The sequence below is a fragment of the Diadema antillarum genome, unplaced genomic scaffold, assembly GCF_040938485.1.
Source record: "Diadema antillarum isolate AM-2024a unplaced genomic scaffold, OU_Dant_1.0 seq00000123_RagTag, whole genome shotgun sequence".
In the NCBI taxonomy this organism is placed as follows: domain Eukaryota; kingdom Metazoa; phylum Echinodermata; class Echinoidea; order Diadematoida; family Diadematidae; genus Diadema; species Diadema antillarum.
Window position 1 is genome coordinate 126,579 of NW_027271203.1, and position 17,739 is coordinate 144,317.

At 38.2% G+C, this 17,739-nt stretch overlaps 1 protein-coding gene across 1 annotated transcript; it reads left to right on the forward strand.

Moving 5' to 3' along the window:
- The first annotated feature begins 1,305 nt into the window (after positions 1-1,305).
- Positions 1,306-16,530, forward strand: LOC139727222 (U3 small nucleolar RNA-associated protein 15 homolog). Its single transcript, XM_071638178.1, has 11 exons — positions 1,306-1,405; positions 5,598-5,690; positions 6,929-7,113; positions 7,523-7,698; positions 8,965-9,090; positions 10,631-10,766; positions 11,472-11,556; positions 12,030-12,185; positions 12,774-12,875; positions 13,692-13,884; positions 15,379-16,530. Exons 1-11 carry the CDS (start codon positions 1,316-1,318, stop codon positions 15,729-15,731), a joined length of 1,695 nt encoding a protein of 564 aa, XP_071494279.1. The 5' UTR covers positions 1,306-1,315; the 3' UTR covers positions 15,732-16,530.
- The last annotated feature ends 1,209 nt before the right edge of the window (positions 16,531-17,739 follow it).

The window sequence follows — 17,739 nt, forward strand, 5'->3', positions numbered from 1 at the left end:
ACTCTCCGATTCCTGCACATCTTAAATAATAAATATTTACTGTATTTGCATGACTCGTAGTCATGTTAGTGCGTCGATGATTTAGCCAATGGCCCCTTTGTAGCCCCTATCAAGTTCTCTATCATAATAAAGGGCTCCTGTCAAATTTTGATAATATATTATGTAATTGAGACTTTTTTTGTTTGATGTAAGAAAGAGAAGACAAACGCAAATTTTAGTGGTATTCTCATCAGTTGAAAGTTAGTCTGATAAGAAAGAGTAAAATCGTGTAAGCACAAAAGTTAAACATTTGATCAAAAGCAGATTAAATTAGGGAATTCATGAAATTGTAATGTTGTGTGACATGTGATGTTATCTCCATTGAATACACCTTGTAGTTTGTCCACACAATCTTGAAATTTCCAGTTGTTTTTTTTTTTTTTTTCATACGGGTTTGCCCCCGTCTCATATTCTAAAATATCTTACTGATCATTGCTTTAAACTTATGAAGCCAGAATATATACCTTAATTTTCTACACTTCTACAGCAGAAAATAGAATTTTCAATTATGTGTGTGTGTGTGTGTGTGTGTATGTGTGTGTGTATGTGTGTGTGTATGTGTGTGTGTATGTATGTGTGTGTGTGTATGTGTGTGGTATTCCTATCAGGGGAGATCACTGGAAAGTTGTGAGGTGATGACATCATCAGCTCACTCATTTGCACATTCACCATGAACTGTTCGAGAACTGTTTTGCAAAAAAAAAAAAAAAAAAAACAACAACAACAACACACTTATGATTTCCTACCTTTACAATTTTGATCATTCACTGTTTTTCTTGCAATTTTTTTTTTACTTTTTCTTTGAAGACTACACCAGACTGCATAATATTTGCACCGTTTTTTTTTTTTGTATTAGTATCGCATCGAAAACAAGAGCAAACCTAAAAATGATATAGCACCGGTAATGTATTGCTTGGTTTACTTCTGAGAATACTAGTGTTCGGCTGTGATATTATTATATACAGCAATTGATTTTGTACCGGACCAGGTGCAGTGTGCTCGCTGCTAGAGGTAATGCTGCCTCTGATTGATTTGCATTTGACCGTCTGCTGAGTCGTGAATAGCCGAGTTGGTCCCAGTCCCATGGAGTGCAGTGGAGCATGCAGCTAAATGTGGTTTGTCGACACAGCCCACAGCGAGCGGCCCGTAGCTTGTCGCGAGCCCAGCCCTTGACGCCATGTACCACTGCAGCACACCACTGCTCCGGTACGGTGCTGGAAACAACACGTGCATGCAGTATCACAATTGTGCAAGCGAGCGCTGGCCACTCTTCAAGATGTCGACGTTTAAGCCGACTGTGGCTCAAAGATTCCCATTTGCGAAAGGACAACAGAGCAAAGAGGCTCTATACTGGAAGAATTTTGAAGTAAGCTTTTTGCTAGTGTTTGTTGATGAAGACGTACATGTCTGGCCCATATTTTAAATGATATTCTAGCCTATTGCTAGGCAATCCCTGCAGGCAGCCCATAAATTTACTTACCGGTTTCGGGTTCCTAGATTTACGTGTGATATGCATGCACCACACTGCTGATGCAGTCTCTAGCTCGGCGCACGCACAGAGAATGTGAGGGATGCCGGAGGTGTAGGTGTTTGATGACGAGGAGTGGAATCTCTTCGCAATTTGTGCAAATTTATGCGTATGTTCTAATGTTGCATGACAATAGAATGCTTAGCATTTTACTGGGAGTGGGACTGGCTAATTCATGCTGTTCCCTGCTGCCCGTCGTTGCCCCAAGTCGCTCTTCCATACAAACTTTGTACTAGACTGTGAGTTAGTGTTGTTGGATATGGGAACCACCGTGGTTTCAATTTTAAGTTGATAGTAAGAGTATTACAGTTACTGAATTAGGACCTAGCAGATTAGTCATTGTCCATTTCACTTTAACCCTTTAAGTAGAGGAAATATTGAAATCCTGTGGCTGTATTGAACATTGTGTATGGTGATTGTAGTGTATGGTACGTACATCTGCCTATCTGTGTGGAACAAATCTTTCCAGTTTTTCTTCACATCTAATATTAGATTTAGTAGGCCTAGGCTACATTTGTACTGTAGAAACCATTGACAGAAAGATCAGTCTGTATCTGGTCGTTAGGGATATGTTCCGCAGAGACTGCGTCTGGCTTCACAGATGTCTCCGGAGGAGAGCGATAACATCAAAAAAATAAAAAGGACTCTTCCGGACAGACGGATCTTTCTGTCTATAGAAATCACCATTGATCAAATGGATTAAATACCAGGTACTTTAAATTACAGTGTACAAACTTTAATGATAATGTCGGTCTGTATTGTAGTCTGACCTGTAACATTATGATGGTCTTGTGTATCTCATACACTAAATATGAAATATGATATGATAAATGTTGTGAACACATTAACCATCTTTCGCTCATAATAGTCATACGTACTGTATGTGCATTTGGAGACTCTAATTTTATTCATTATATAGCCACAGTGTTCAATAATAATCGACATCAAAATATATTGCTACCTTAAACAAGTGGGACTGTTTCAAGTCGACAAAACTCGCAAAAACATGCATCAAATTGCACCATTTACAACATCAATATGCAAAAAGTTCTCACCATGGAGGGGGGACAACCCCCTCCCACACCCTCCCCCCCCCCCCCCTCGCTTGCTCCGCTTGCTCAGGTTCGGTCGCATTCATAATATTCACTGTAAGAATTAATACAAGAAGTATGTTTATTTTAATGATACCATTTTATAGCCAAAGTGTTCAATAATAATCAATATCAAAATACAGGTTCTGTATATTGCTACCTTTATAAACAAGTGGGACTGTTTCAAGTCGACAAAACGCGCAAAAACATGCATCAGATTGCACCATGTACAACATCAAAATGCTAAAAGTTCTCACCATGGGAGGGGGGCATCTCCCTCCCCCCCCCCCCCCAGATCAAATCCAGATCAAATCCAGATCCCAGATCAAATCCAAAACCCAGATCAAATCCAGAAACATAGGAATTTTGAATAAGCTGAAATATTTTTTCCCCATACATATATTACAAATTTATACTCAACAATGATTTCCCCTTACCTCAACTATGGAATTCTTGCATGGGGTAATTCGTCCAGATTTTTGCTTGATTCGCTTTTCCTCCTCCAAAAACGCGCCATCAGAATTATCAATAACGCTGGATATCTATCTCATACAAATGAATTTTTTCACAAGAATAAAATTTTGAAATTGCCTGACTTGTTTGATTACAACAGGCATTTTCATGTATAAACACTCCACGAATGATCTTCCTGATGTTTTTCTTCACATGTTCAAAAGAAACTACTCAGTTCACAATTATCCCACCCGCCAACGGGACGCTTATCACCTTCCACGTACTCGAACAATTTTCGCGATGAAAACAATTATGTATGCGGGACCGAAATACTGGAACGATCTCCCCTCTGATCTCACAGGTTGTTTATCACTATCATCCTTTAAATGCAAATTAAGACAGTATTTATTGAATAATTACATTAATTCAGCTCACTGAAATCTGTTTTGTGCTGTACAGAACTATCCCGCTGTACCGTACTCCAGGGTTGTTGTTATGTTAAAACCAGCTATTTGTGCCCTCAAATTCTGTCACTGTGTCTATGACCTATTGCATTTTCTTCCTTCTCTAAGACATTTGGGGCGAGGTAACAGCTGGTATTTTAATTCCTTCTGCACTGTAACTGGTTGTTGAATGTCTTCTTTTTTTTTGGGGGGGGGATTTGCAGGTGCATGTGTTCCCTCCTTAAAGGTACTAGCCCACATTTGCAAACCCACGAAAATCAAAACTGCATAAAACAGGTCCAATATGACTTCAAGTACAAGTTATAACAGTAACATACCTCACCTGTTGCTCTTTGTCTATACCATTTGATAAAAGAGAGAAAATCATCGTTTTAAAATCAATTTTCAAACCGGGTCAACCCGACCCAAAATCGAATTACGAGCGCGGGCTAGCTACGTACTAACTGCGACCAGCCCCAACGTGCAGCGTTGGGGCTGTGCCGTTTTTGCATTCAGATCGAGGAGTTTTACAAAACGGGTGCCGTTTCGGCGCTATATTTCCTTAATTTTTCAGCAAAAACTACTAGGAATACTTACATGGGTCGATTAAACCTAAATGATTAATTTCGGCGACTGTTTGATGCATTTCATTGCTTATGATGCAGAAAATGTTGTCTTACAACGCGAATATCTTCAGCTCACCGATGCTCACTGAAACTCAAATCACTTGCACAGGCGCACAGCATGCATGCAGTGCAGTGCATTGAGAGCATGCGTGATGCGTACTAATGGATATAGCAGCAAGTCTCTCCACTGTTGCACTAGGGCAGGCCGCTTATTACTCCTAAAAAGATGTAGAAAATTTGGCAGTTTCTAGATAAATGGGTGAGAAAAACCAAGTCGAAAAGGTAATGTATTAATTGTCACTGTGTTTATGATAGAAATTTAGCCGTGCTTTATTTGTGAAGTCGCCGTGAATGTGGCAGTGATTTTTGCTCCCGCTCAGCTGCGAGGTAGCCGCCAGGACCGCGCCTTGCGGCGCGGTCTCCGGGGCTAGCTACTAGTACGTACATGTAACTTACACATGTATCGCATGCAAGTAGTATGTACGTGGACCGGAGCTAGCGAGCGTTATACGCATGCATACGGTGCATTTTCATTTATTTTTATGAAAGTAATGGACTAATTGGAACGAAATTTTGCACAGGTGTTACTGCAATCATACCCAAACTCCATGCTAACTATGAGACCAATTGCTGCAGGTTTACAAATGTGGGCTAGTACCTTTAATACACGCAATGTATAAATCTTTAATATTTTTTAACCGTATTATTGTTATCATATATTGAGTCATATTGTTATTATCGCCAGAACGACAATGGTTCATCCGCCTACAGCATGTGGCTTATCCGACCCCAAATCTGCATTAGATAAGAATTTGCTATATAACTGTATAAATGTACTTTTTTTTTCTCTATGTTTCGGTTATTGTTGTACCCGTGCTCCCCGTCTTAATCTTTAACTCGATTTTAACTGGGACCTACGCTCAACAAGCTCGCTTTTAAGTAGGTTCCTTCATATTTCTTTAGCATCCATTCACAGATTCAAAACGTCATAGATCGACCACTATATGTTTTATATATTTGCAATATTTTATGTATGTCTCCAGCTTGATATCATGTACTTCATTTAATTTTGTTATATTTGATGTATTTTTTCATCGAGAAATATGAAAATAAATCGAAATCGAAAGCGAAATCCAGGCTACGCCGTTGGATACCTCTCCTGGATAAGTATAGGCATAAAATACCAGTTTGATACTCACTCCCTACTCCGACTGTAGTACTCCCAGTTACCATGATACAAAAAAAATGTATAATATCATCAATATGGTTATAAATGAGCATGTGTGCCAAGCATACATTGTGAACGCTTTCTGCTGAAATCAAACCAGCAACTAAGAAAAATTGCCACAATATAGTGGCAAAATGTAATCAATGTATTTCAGCATTTCTCCCTTTTCTTCTGTATTCAACATTGCAGTTCCCTGTGGTAGTCAAGGAGTATGGTGCTGTCTCTGATATAGATTTTTGCCCCGTGGAACCATTCAGCTTTGCAGCTTCATGTTCTACCAGGGTAAGTGTGCTCTCTGTAGTATGTCTTCTTTACCCATCACTTGTATACAATGTTTAAGTCTTGCTTAACCCTTTGAGGACCCTCTGATTTTGCTACAACACACATTTCCCATAGACATTTGCCCGAGTATACTTGGGACTCGTCCTCAACAGGTTAATAGACCATAGGGGTTCAGTCACTTTGGGTACCACCTTTCCCCTAACCTCTCTCTGAGCTTTTACCCTTCTGAAGTCTCTTTTGGTGTCAGAGTGAATCACAGCACTCTTATCATGTCCTCAAATCTCTGTCTCTGTCATATTTTCCTTATTTTTTGGATTTGTGCCAAGATTTGATACATATTATTTTAATAATGAATATGTCATGAAGTGGTTAATGCTTTGATGTTACTCTCTGTAAAACATTTTGAACCTTTGCTATTCATCTCTAATGATTTCCTTTAAAGGACAAGTTCACCTTCATAGACATGTGGGTTGAGTGAATGCAGCAATATTAGTAGAACACATCAGTGAGAGTTTGAGGAAAATCAGACAATCCGTACAAAAGTTATGAATTTTTGAAGTTTCTGCTCAGTCACGGCTGGATGAAAAGACTACTATAGCTTGTGATGTCACATGAGTACAACGATATAAAGAAAGAATAAAGAAAATTCAACATATTTCAATTTTTCTCGCATAACAAAAGAACACTTGACTTCTCTCTTTCAGAAGGCAGGGAGAATAATATTACCCTTAACATACGTCAGTAGGAAGTCGAAGAAATGTGCACTTTATTCAAAAAGTAATGTTTTGTGAAATTCTCTTTTTATTTTCCTCATATAGTTGTACGCATTTGACATCATACACTCTAGTAGTCTTCTCTTCCAGCAGTGACTGCGCAGATACTTAAAATATTCGTAACTTTTGAACAGATTGTCCAATTTTCCTCAAACTTTCACTGATGTGTTCTACTAATATTGCTGTATTCTCTCAATCCTTATGTATGTGAAGGTGGACTTGTCCTTTAATAGCTCATGTGATTTTAATCCATCTTCCGTCAATAGTAGTGAATTGTACATAGACTTTCTGTTGTCATAGATAAAGTTAGAAGTCGGATATTAATCACTGAAGACAGAAATCAGGCTTATAAATTTGTATTTGTACATGTACCTATTGTACTTGGGAATAGTGGATACAAAACTGCACAAATGGTACATTTTTGTGGGTAACAATCTTTCTGTTCTGTCCTCTCCTTTATTGCAGGTGCAAATATACAACCCTGTGACAAATCAAGTTGACAAGACAATCTCTAGATTTAAGGGTGTGGCGTATGGGGCAAGCTACCGTCATGATGGCAAGCTGATGATAGCTGGTGGAGAGGAGGCTTATGTCCGCCTTTTTGATATCTCAGGAAGAGCGGTCCTTCGAATATTCAAAGGACATGATGGGTGAGACATACAATATCAAATATTATCAAAGAGATGGAGTTTAAACTCAACACCTGTAACATTAGTCAGTACTTATTATTAAAGTAGTACTAGTAGTCAGTACTTCTGCTATCTGTTGTTTGAAAGTCTTGTGTTTGTGATATAAATAAAGATTGCGATGATTCAAATGTGATATGAAGCTTCTCAGAACTTGTACATTAAAATCTATCCACATGCTCCAAAATCTGAAATACTGCATTAATGAGTACATACCCGACAATCTGATGCAAGGATCACATCAGTTTGTCTTGCACCACTATTGCTTTTGTTGGCGTTGTGTTCTTTGAAGTGACAGGGGATGTGACATAATAATGGTATACTGAAGAAAGATCCACAAACCATTTTGTGAATTGGATGTTCTTCTCAACAGACCAGTTCATGTCACAAAGTTTGCAGCCAACAACCAGGTGATGTCATGCTCAGATGACAAGACTGTCCGCTGCTGGGACATCCCCAGCGAGGAAGAGGTTGTCCGGTTTGCAGACCACAAGGACTATGTTCGATGTGGTGTGGTCAGCCCAAGCAGCAAGGATTTGTGGCTTACAGGTTTGTGCATTGTGATCTGATAGCATTGTAACTATTAGATCTGTTCAGTTTGGCTGCTGCTTTTCATGTTAAAGGTCCTGTTTACCTTTGGGAGCGGTTATTTAAAAAAAAAAATGTTCATGTTATCACTTTTGATGCATATGTGTAGGTCTGTTGTATCACAAAACATCCTACCATATACAATCTTTGCAATAAAGCCTTTAATATAAGGAGATACTTTGTATCACTATTTTACTCGTTAAACTTTAATTGTAGACTGTTTAATAGTCTGGAAACATTTTTATCATAATTTTTGTTCACATTTTGCATATTTAACAGTACTTGACATCAACTATACTGGTTCAAATTTTTACATTGGTTGTTTCTATCCCTAACTCACATTTTAGAACTATTTTGAAGCACTAATGCTGGGTTTTTGCTTCATCTACAAAAAGTAAATTATGCCTTTAATGTCTATTCAAACCATATCTGGGAAGCCTCAGCATGCTTAACAATAGATGATTTATGTACTGGCAGAGCAAAGCATCTGACTCATTGCATAACCCAGTGAACATTGAAACATCTTTTCTTCTTGATTTGGAAGGCCCCCACCCCCTACCCCACCATTATGGCTGACATCAGTAACAAAAAAAATAGGTCAATGTCTGGGAACTTCTGATTCTACCCTTGCTGATGTAACAGAAGTGCATTTTATAAGAAATTGATGCATATTTGTAGGAGGGCTTTTGTAACATTATTCCTTCAGCTGAATTTACATGCACTTGTGCTTCAAACTTGTCTGCTTGCCAACCGAAATTGTACTTTGCATTATTCATAGGGATAATTATGTAAACACAAGAAATTATGCAGAATAATGACTACATTCCTCATAGCAACAATCAGTGTTGTGATCATTGGATGTGTAAAAGCTGTGAATGGGAACTGTGGTTCACACCCCCCCCCCCTTTTTTTTTTGAGGTAGAAAAGATGAGATGATCATTAGTGGAGATTTGGGTTTATGTAATCTTTTGTAAAGTCAAGAGTTATTGTAAGGTTGGGCATGCAACCAATCATATGTCAGCATTCTAGAAATGAGGTAGTAGCTGTAGAAGTGCAAGCTTTGTTTTTGTAGATGTTCAAGCTTTTTCCTGTTTGTGTTTTTATATTTTCATAATTTTGCAATATTTCTATCACAAGAACTAAAAGTGACATCAAGTACTTGTTGTCATGACATCACTGTGAAAAGACGTTAAATGTGAAACTTTGCCATTGTGTGGTCATACACAGGATCCTATGACCATTCAGTGAAACTCCATGACCTCAGGACAGGGACCAGTATCCTAAGCGTTGACCACGGCCAGCCAGTAGAGAGAGTGCTCATGTTCCCATCAGGAGGCGTCTTCTTGTCAGCAGGTATGTGTTGAGAAACAAATTTGAGACTTCCATTATCTTTGACCTGACAGATTGCTAAAATTGAAGTTATGCTGGTATACATGTACAAGTATATTTGAATGCTCCTTGCCTAATGCCTGTCTTTCTCAGTGATGGGAAGTTACATCAATACAAGAAAAAAATAATTATTCCAAAGCAGTAGAGACAACAAATGTGTGAGAAATAAGACAGAAGTTAGAGGACATTTCTGTTATTCCTCATTTACTCAAATATTAGCCACAGATTTTAAGAAAGGAAGTAGATTAATTTGTACTTCTCTATTGTGTCAGAAGATATTACTATTCATATGTCAGAAGCATGTTCACTTACTATGCATTTGACATTGTAATGCATTATTTCCCTTGTGCAGAGAGAATTGCATTATATTCAGGGCAGAAATGCAGTTGAATTGTAATGAACTTTTAACCCTAAAAAGACTGGGGGGGGGGGGCCCTAAAAGGCCACCCCCTCGACATTTTGTGCGATTACTCGGCAACGCGCGTTGCTTTCACCGCGATGCTCTATGACTTTTTTCTTTTGAGTTTCCCGCACATTTTGACACCAAATTTGTGACGCCCAGGGGTATGGTTCTGATGTTATGCAACTTTTTGTTCGTGCACATCGGGCTGAAAATGGCTCCAAAATGTGATTTTGTGTACAAAGTGAATGCAAATTGATATTTTTCACATGGTTCATATAAATATGCTTATTTTTACTCTCAATGGCTGAAATCAATTTGTTTTAGCAGTGTTCTTCAAAAACGTCTGACATAAAATTTTGCTTTTAAAAAAGACAAAAACAGAAGGTCAAAAAACAGAGAAATACATAAGAAATTCATAAAACAATGAAATACATAAGAAATTAATTTTGATACCCAATTTTTTTTTCAAGTACATTTGCTAAGAATGCCACAAAGAGTATTTGGACCAAAAATTTGCACTTTGTCTTTTGGAACTTTATTTACTGATTTATAGCAAAAAGTCTGATTTTTGCGTAAATTAGCATAATTAATTGATATAAAATAAAAGAAGACTATTTTGAAAAATCTAATTATGTGATCTTGTAGATTACATCGCACACTACCACTGTGCAAATTTTTGCGGTGATCGCGTGATCCACGGCCGAGATCTCAAGGGGGGGCCCTTTAGCCCCCCCCCCCCCCCCCCCCCAGTCTTTCCAGCTACCAAAATACCCCAGTCTTTTTAGGGTTAAACATTAGGTGAATGCAGTTGACACCAATGTGCTGGTGTCACTTCTGCCTTGCCATTTCCACAGTGTCATCTTGTTTGACCCATAGTGCACTGGCTTTTTTGGATTGAATCATTTCTTTATTCAAGAAAATGTTAAACATACATAACCAGGTCAATTATCCATTCAGGTAATTGCAGGTATACATTGAAAGTTGTTTGAAAGTTAATAAAATGGTAAAAAAGTTTAAAAAAAAAATGATGACATCACTTTTGCTTGATCATTTTGGTTATGCCATTCCACATTGTTTTCTTGTTATTTTCTTTTTGCCTAGGTGGAAACTATGTGAAGGTATGGGATGCCCTGGCTGGAGGACGTCTGCTAGCAACTCTCAGCAACCACCACAAAACAATCACGGCCATGTGCTTCAATGCAAACTGCTCCAGACTCCTGACTGGCTCACTAGGAAGGTAAGCAGACTTATTGTCATGATACCTCTCAGCTTGGATATCGATACTATGGGCAATACCAATAGCATCAACAAAGTTTTGGCTCTTTGGAAGGTACAGATATATGTGTAATGCTATGTGAAGATGAAATGATCGAAATGGGGGGACCCAGGAATTCTTTATATAACACCTAAATATTTTCCCCTCGAATTTTACAAGAAAAATTTCTTCAAATATTTTTGCAGATTGGGAGAATGATGAACAATTTTAGAAACCCATTAGCTCAATATATTTAGAGAGTCCAAATCCAAGATTATGATTTTCCAAAGCTCCTGTTAAAGTTACTACATATATTATTTGCTTCCCGCTTTGGTAAGCCTCTGCAATAATATCATCATTACAACTCTCTAATAGGACTATACACAAACATTCATTCGCATGAATTTAACTTTTTACCTGTCCATGACCATGTTACTGCAAAGTTCAATAGCACACATATGTACATTGGTCTTTCACCATGGCTTTTAAGTCCTCTACATTAGTGCATCAGAGGCGAGCATCTAGGCTTTAGCTGTTGTGTTGCAAAGCATTTGTTGCATCCTATTTGGAATTTGTTTGTACCACAATTGTTATACCACAGCAGTCTATTTCCCACTGTAAATCCACTTCTTCTGTGTCATATGCGTGTAAGACATGATTGGTTTTCCTCATCACATTGTTTTGCAGACACGTCAAAGTGTATGATGTCTCAACGTATGAAGTAGTCGCCAGCATGAGTTACCCGGCTTCCATCCTGTCTATGGGACTCTCTGTAAGTTTGTGTCCATATGCTAATTCCCAATTTAGACAAACTAAATATTTATTGTTTCAACATGTGACAGATAGAGGAAGTTTACTGAAATATGTATTCATTTTCAGGGAAACTTACTAGTTTGGAGCAGTATATGTGGCTGTACATGCAATGTCAGTCCTATTTTCATTGATTGTGGCTGTATTCATTATCACATACAAATTATTGGAAGCATTAAGTTGATAGTGTCTTGTAGAATTCTGATACTGATAAAATTTGGATTGTTCTGTTGTACCTAGATTGAGCCAAAACTCATCAGTAGCCACAAGCTGGCAAAGTGATATAGGAGCTAACTTCCATCTAAATGAAGATACTTTCACAGTGCACAGAACAGATTAACATCAGGTCAAGCATACTTGTGGATGTAACTTCATCAGTGCCCATTGGTCATGAAATATTCTGCTAATCATTAGTGGTATTTGTTCTCTTTGTAGCCTGATGACAAGACTCTTGTTGTGGGAGCCACGTCTGGACTGCTGTCGATCAGACACCGAAAGCCTGACAAAGAGATGGAAGGGCTTCACTCCAAGCAGCGACAGAGAGGCAGGCGGAATGTCTACATGCAGGGCAGGGTCTTTACTCAGAAAAATGTGAGAAACATTGTGTTGATGAGATGCATTTTTCTTTGCAGTAACTTTCTTGCCAGATTTCAGGGGTTGTATTTAGGCCATTACGTTAGGGAGGAAAAATTAGAATTTGTCTCTATATCCCATGCTATGATATGATGCATTACGATTTGATGTGACAAGTCATCAATTTAGAGAGGTGCAATTTGCATCTACTATAGGACCCGCACTGTATTGGGATAGGTCTAGTTTCATAGCAAGGATTTAAACTAAAAAAAAAGCTCAACAAGGCAACTAAAATTCACAGTCAAAAGGTTTAGTTTCCACCACATAGTTTCTAAATATCTTCCCCTCTTTGCTTCTCTGAATTAACTACCTTCTTCTTACCATGAAATGTGAAATTGAAATATGAGTTTTATGTACATTTAAGCATTAGGAAATTGCATGTTTGTTTCCACCTTTGAATCAGATGTTGAGATGAAATATTTTTTACGTCCAATGACTCTGATGAGTGTCTTTTCCGTGTTCTTTTTCTTTTCTTTTTTTTCAATAAAGGCATCATGTATATATTTGAAATACTCATCATATCAAATTCATATTGAATTTCTGCAGGGAAATCTCATCGTCAAACCTTCCACCAAGGCCCGCATAGAGAAATATGACCGGATGCTGCAGAGGTTCCAGCATTCCAAGGCTTTAGATGCTGCACTTCACGTGAGCATTACTATTTTATTTTACTCTTACACATATATGGTGAGAGAAAGAGTAAAATGAGTTTTAGGTCATGACATTTGAAGTTACTTTCATGACACTGGCACCAGTAATTAAAGTGCAATGGTATTCTCTGTTAAAGTTTATTTTAAGAAGAAGAAGTATGAGAAAATTAGACAAGCAATGGTAGAATTCACAGTGATATCAGACATGTAGGAAAAAATTGTATCTTTTTTGTGTAACAACAATCATGGTCACAAGCATACATGCATGTGTAAAGAAGTGATGATGTAATCTCACAATTCTCCCTTCAGCATAGCACTAAGGTTTAACAAAAATCAGGGTTTGGATCAATAACTATGCAGATTTTTACCCTTTCCATTAATAAAAAGAAAGAAAATCAACATAAGGTTGTCATGCATAACTGTTCAGTTTACCTTTTTTATGCAGTATTTTGTACCTCTTTTTTTTTTTTCTTTCTTTTTTTGGTCAAATATACTGCAGGTTTCGTGGAAAATACCATTGTTCCCAAATTGTACATCTGTCTGTTGCAGGAAAGGTGAAAATACTGTTTTTACACACACACACACACACAGACACACACACACACACACAAAATATGCCTTTTCATTCCTCGGAATATTGTTATGGTGATCACAAAGTTGGTATCCCTAGTTCTACTATTAATGTTTAGCGCTATGTGAGTCCTACTCAGATAATGACACAGATTGTAGTGACAAGTCTTAGAGTTCCATTCATAAACTCACTATTTCTATGCTAACTATTTTCCTCTTCCAATGTTGGTTATCTATGAGGCAGCCCAATGTAAGGCTCAGGTCTCCCGAAATCAGCTTCAGTATCTTCAGAGAGTTGATCAGACGTGGGGTTGTACATAGTGCCCTCTCTGGCCGAGATCGCCGTTGGCTCTGCATCGTCCTCACCTTCCTCAAGAAGCATCTCCCAGACACAAACTACACATCTACGGTGATAGACATTACAGATATCCTCCTTGGTAAGATGTTTGCTAGAGTCTGCACACTTCTTTGATACACATCTCTGTAATGATAAAGATATTTGCCTTTGACGGGGTATCACAGAGAGAACATTTTGAGATTAGAGATGTAATACTGTATCTATATTCCATGTCCATGCAGAAAATTAATTTGTAAGAATGGTTGGATATATATAAAAGGGATACTTTAGCAATTAAGTGACCTTTCAAACACTAAGGAAGATTTGATTCAAAACTTAACCTAAAAAGGCAGGGGGGGTTGAATCAACCCCCCGTCGACATTTCTCGCAACTATTCCGCCGCGCGAAATTTTGTGACTGCGCCGTTCGTTGACTTTTTACTTTCAAGTCTCGCGCATCTTTTGACACCATTTTCGCGAAAATCGCTGCACGACCTTTCATACATGCCTGTCAGACCGAAAATGGCTCAAAAACGTGATTTCGTGTGTAGTCTAGGCAAATGGAGTTTTCTCTCCTTATTCATAAAGATATGATTATTTTCACTTTCATAGGCTGAAATCAATTAATTTTAGCATAATAATGCTTGAAAAAGGTTCTGTCATAAATTTTGCGGGAAAAAAAATGATAAAACAAAAGGTCGAAAAGGGAGTATTTTGATTTATCCACTTTCTTAATTGGAACATGTCTCACTATTATTTTATTGATCTGATGGAACAAGTTGATAATAGTAATAATTGTTATTATTATTATTTTGGATATAAACTCCAAACTCCAAAGTTAGCAGGTGTCAAGAAAAATATAGTGGCTACAATGCTTATCAGAAGCATGATGAATGATATTAAATGAATTCTCACTTGCCTGTCAGTGTGTGGCTGTTTAGCTTTAAAGGGAAGATAAACCCCAAGAACAATGTGGATTGAGTGAAAGCAGCAACATTAGTAGAACACATCAGTGAAAGTTTGAAGAAAATTGGACAATCGATGCAAAAGTTATGAATTTTTAAAGTTTTGGTGTTGGAACCGCTGGATGAGGAGACTACTAGAGGTTATGACGTATGAGTGGACAACAATACCAAGAAAATATAAAGAAAATACTACAAAAATCCATTTTTCATGAAAATTACAAATTCCATCAACTTGATATTGACATATGTAAAGGGTAGCAATTATTCCCCCTGCTTTCTGAAAGCGGTTTGTCCACTGCTCTTTCATAATTCTAGAAAAGTGAATTTTTGTTGAATTTCCTTTATATTTTCTTTGTATTGTTGTCCACTCATACGTCATATCCTCTAGTAGTCTCCTCATCCAACGGTTCCAACACCAAAACTTTAAAATTTCATAACTTTTGCATCGATTGTCTGATTTTCCTCAAACTTTCACTGATGTGTTCTACTAATGTTGCTGCTTTCACTCAATCCACATTGCTCTTTGGGTTTACCTTCCCTTTAATGGAAGTACATGTGTGCTGTATTTATGATCACTGTATTTGTGAGTAACAAAACTTATCTTTTTCTTTCCCTCTATCTTTTTTCTAGACATCTATGGTGAGGTGATGGGTGAAAACGAGGAGGTGCTGAAGAGGTTTCAGTCCCTGCAGCTGGGCATACAACAGGAGCTAAAGTATCACACTGCCCTCGAGGAGATTAGGGGCATGCTGGACACAGTCCTGGCTGCTTCCCAGGCACCACCACCACCACCACCCACTCTCCCTTCCCAGGGCAACAGCTTCCATCCAGCTGAGACAGGCCTCATGAGTGCTTCCCCTGATGACCTGCCCAGCTTCATGTCTAGCAGGAACACAGTGGGCAATGTCTCTTCCAAAGAAGGAGATGAGGCACGTGAGCTGGAGACAGTGAGGGTCAGTGGGCAGGTGAATGGGGCCAGGTGACACACGGCCATTAGTGGACTGTAGGAAGTTACAGGTGAAAGATCTGGGCCCTGTTATATGAAGAGTTGAACTTGATTATAAAGTTGATTCTAAGTGTAAGTCTATGGCACACTGTGTAGTAAGGAAATTTCAAATCGATTTTATCTTTTGATAAAACAGGGCCCTGGTAGTATGGGGATACCTTTGAGTGGGGAAGGCTGGCCCGGTTCGGTGGTATTCCAGAATCCCTGTAATGAATTGTGTACAGCTGTATCACTGATCTCTATGTAAGAACACACACAGCCAAAGAATCTTGACTGGAGTCGATCGTTACCAGTGAGGGTACGTTTTGATGTACATATTCACTGACCAGTGCTATTCAGGGTTTTCGAATGTACCCCAGTGGGCAGTGAATGATGTGGGCCACCCGTGTTTACCCATGCTACTGGGAATTTAAGTGTACAGTGAAGAGAAAGAGAACTTGAGAGAGAGAAAAAAAAGAAACTTTCTCCTCATCATAGAAGATGAGTTGGTGACTTATAGCAATATTGCCAAGAGGTCATATACAACATCATGATATTAGCTTACACAGAAGGGTTCGTGATATCTGAGTGGAAGCAAGTCAGCAATTTACCTTTACAATAAAGAATAGCCGGATGTATGGTCAAGTGACATATTTCATTCAAGCAAGGGTGACATATTTTATTCGAGCAATGATGACATCATTTTGAAGTACAGATGTTTACATTGCAGGAGAAAAGAAAGAAAAAAAATACCAATATTAATTCTACTTTGGTGGCATGTTCAGTTCTACGAATGTGTTGACTGTGAGAAAATTAAAACCTACAGGAGAGTTGATTTCATTTTGTTATCACTGGAAATAAATCAATTATTAAAGTGCAAATGATGATTATGTTGTACTATGTATTTGACTGAATTTAACACATATGGACTCGAATTCACGAAGGTGGTACAAATGAAACCATAGTTTAAACCATGGACAAAAACCATGGAGCGCCAAGTGTCGCATGGAATATTTCGGTACGAAATTAGTCATTTCGTCAACAAAATGATCGTTTCGTGAACGAGATTATCATTTCTTGGACGAAATGTGCATTTACACGTGTAGTTACAAAATGTTGTCATTTCGTTACAAAATAATCATTTCATTGACGAAATGACTGATTTCGTAATGAAATATTCCATGCGACATTTGGCGCTCCATGGTTTTTGTCCATGGTTTAAACCATAGTTTCATTTGCACCACCTTCGTGACTTAGGGCCATGGAGTGTTTTTTTTTTTTCCAACAGAAGTCTATGGGTAACTCACATAACATGTGTAAGAGAAAATAATATTGAGTGTGCCATGAAGAGCTATGCGAAAGAAGGAAAGAGAAATTGTGTTACCATATTAAGAGAAAGGAGTATTGGGTGTTGCAAAGGAGAAAAAGTGAATATCCCTGAGGTATCATAGACTATGGAGGAAGTAAAACATTGACACTGACAACTGACGAGGCTTTGAGTTGTTGCACAGGTAAAGTCTTCATGCTTTTATATGAGTGAGTGTTTAATATTCAGTTAATTGGACAAGCATAGTGCTAGGATTGGCTTTTGGCATGTGTTCAAATGCACCTTGACTTTACTTCTGTCAGGAAGCTGTTTCTCACTCTCCACACTTTTGGCTTGTGCAGTACAACTTACAAAGCTCTATCATTCATGCATACCTACATGTATCAACTAGCTACTCACATGTCATGCGATGCAGTAGGGTCTACTTTTCTAGACTAGGAGTCCATGGAACACTATAAGCTTCTCCAGGCTAATTGTGAGACAAAGGGCCTGTTTGCTGCTCTGATAAAAAACTGTCCACTCAATTTGCCACAGTGCTTCCATGTAGGACACAGATACAGTGTATCTGCAAATATGAGCTCACACACTCACTATTGATTATGCCATATATTTCACAGGGGTTTTTATTTTCACAAATTTTGCCAGTCAGGTGCTATTCACAAATTTAACAACACATGAA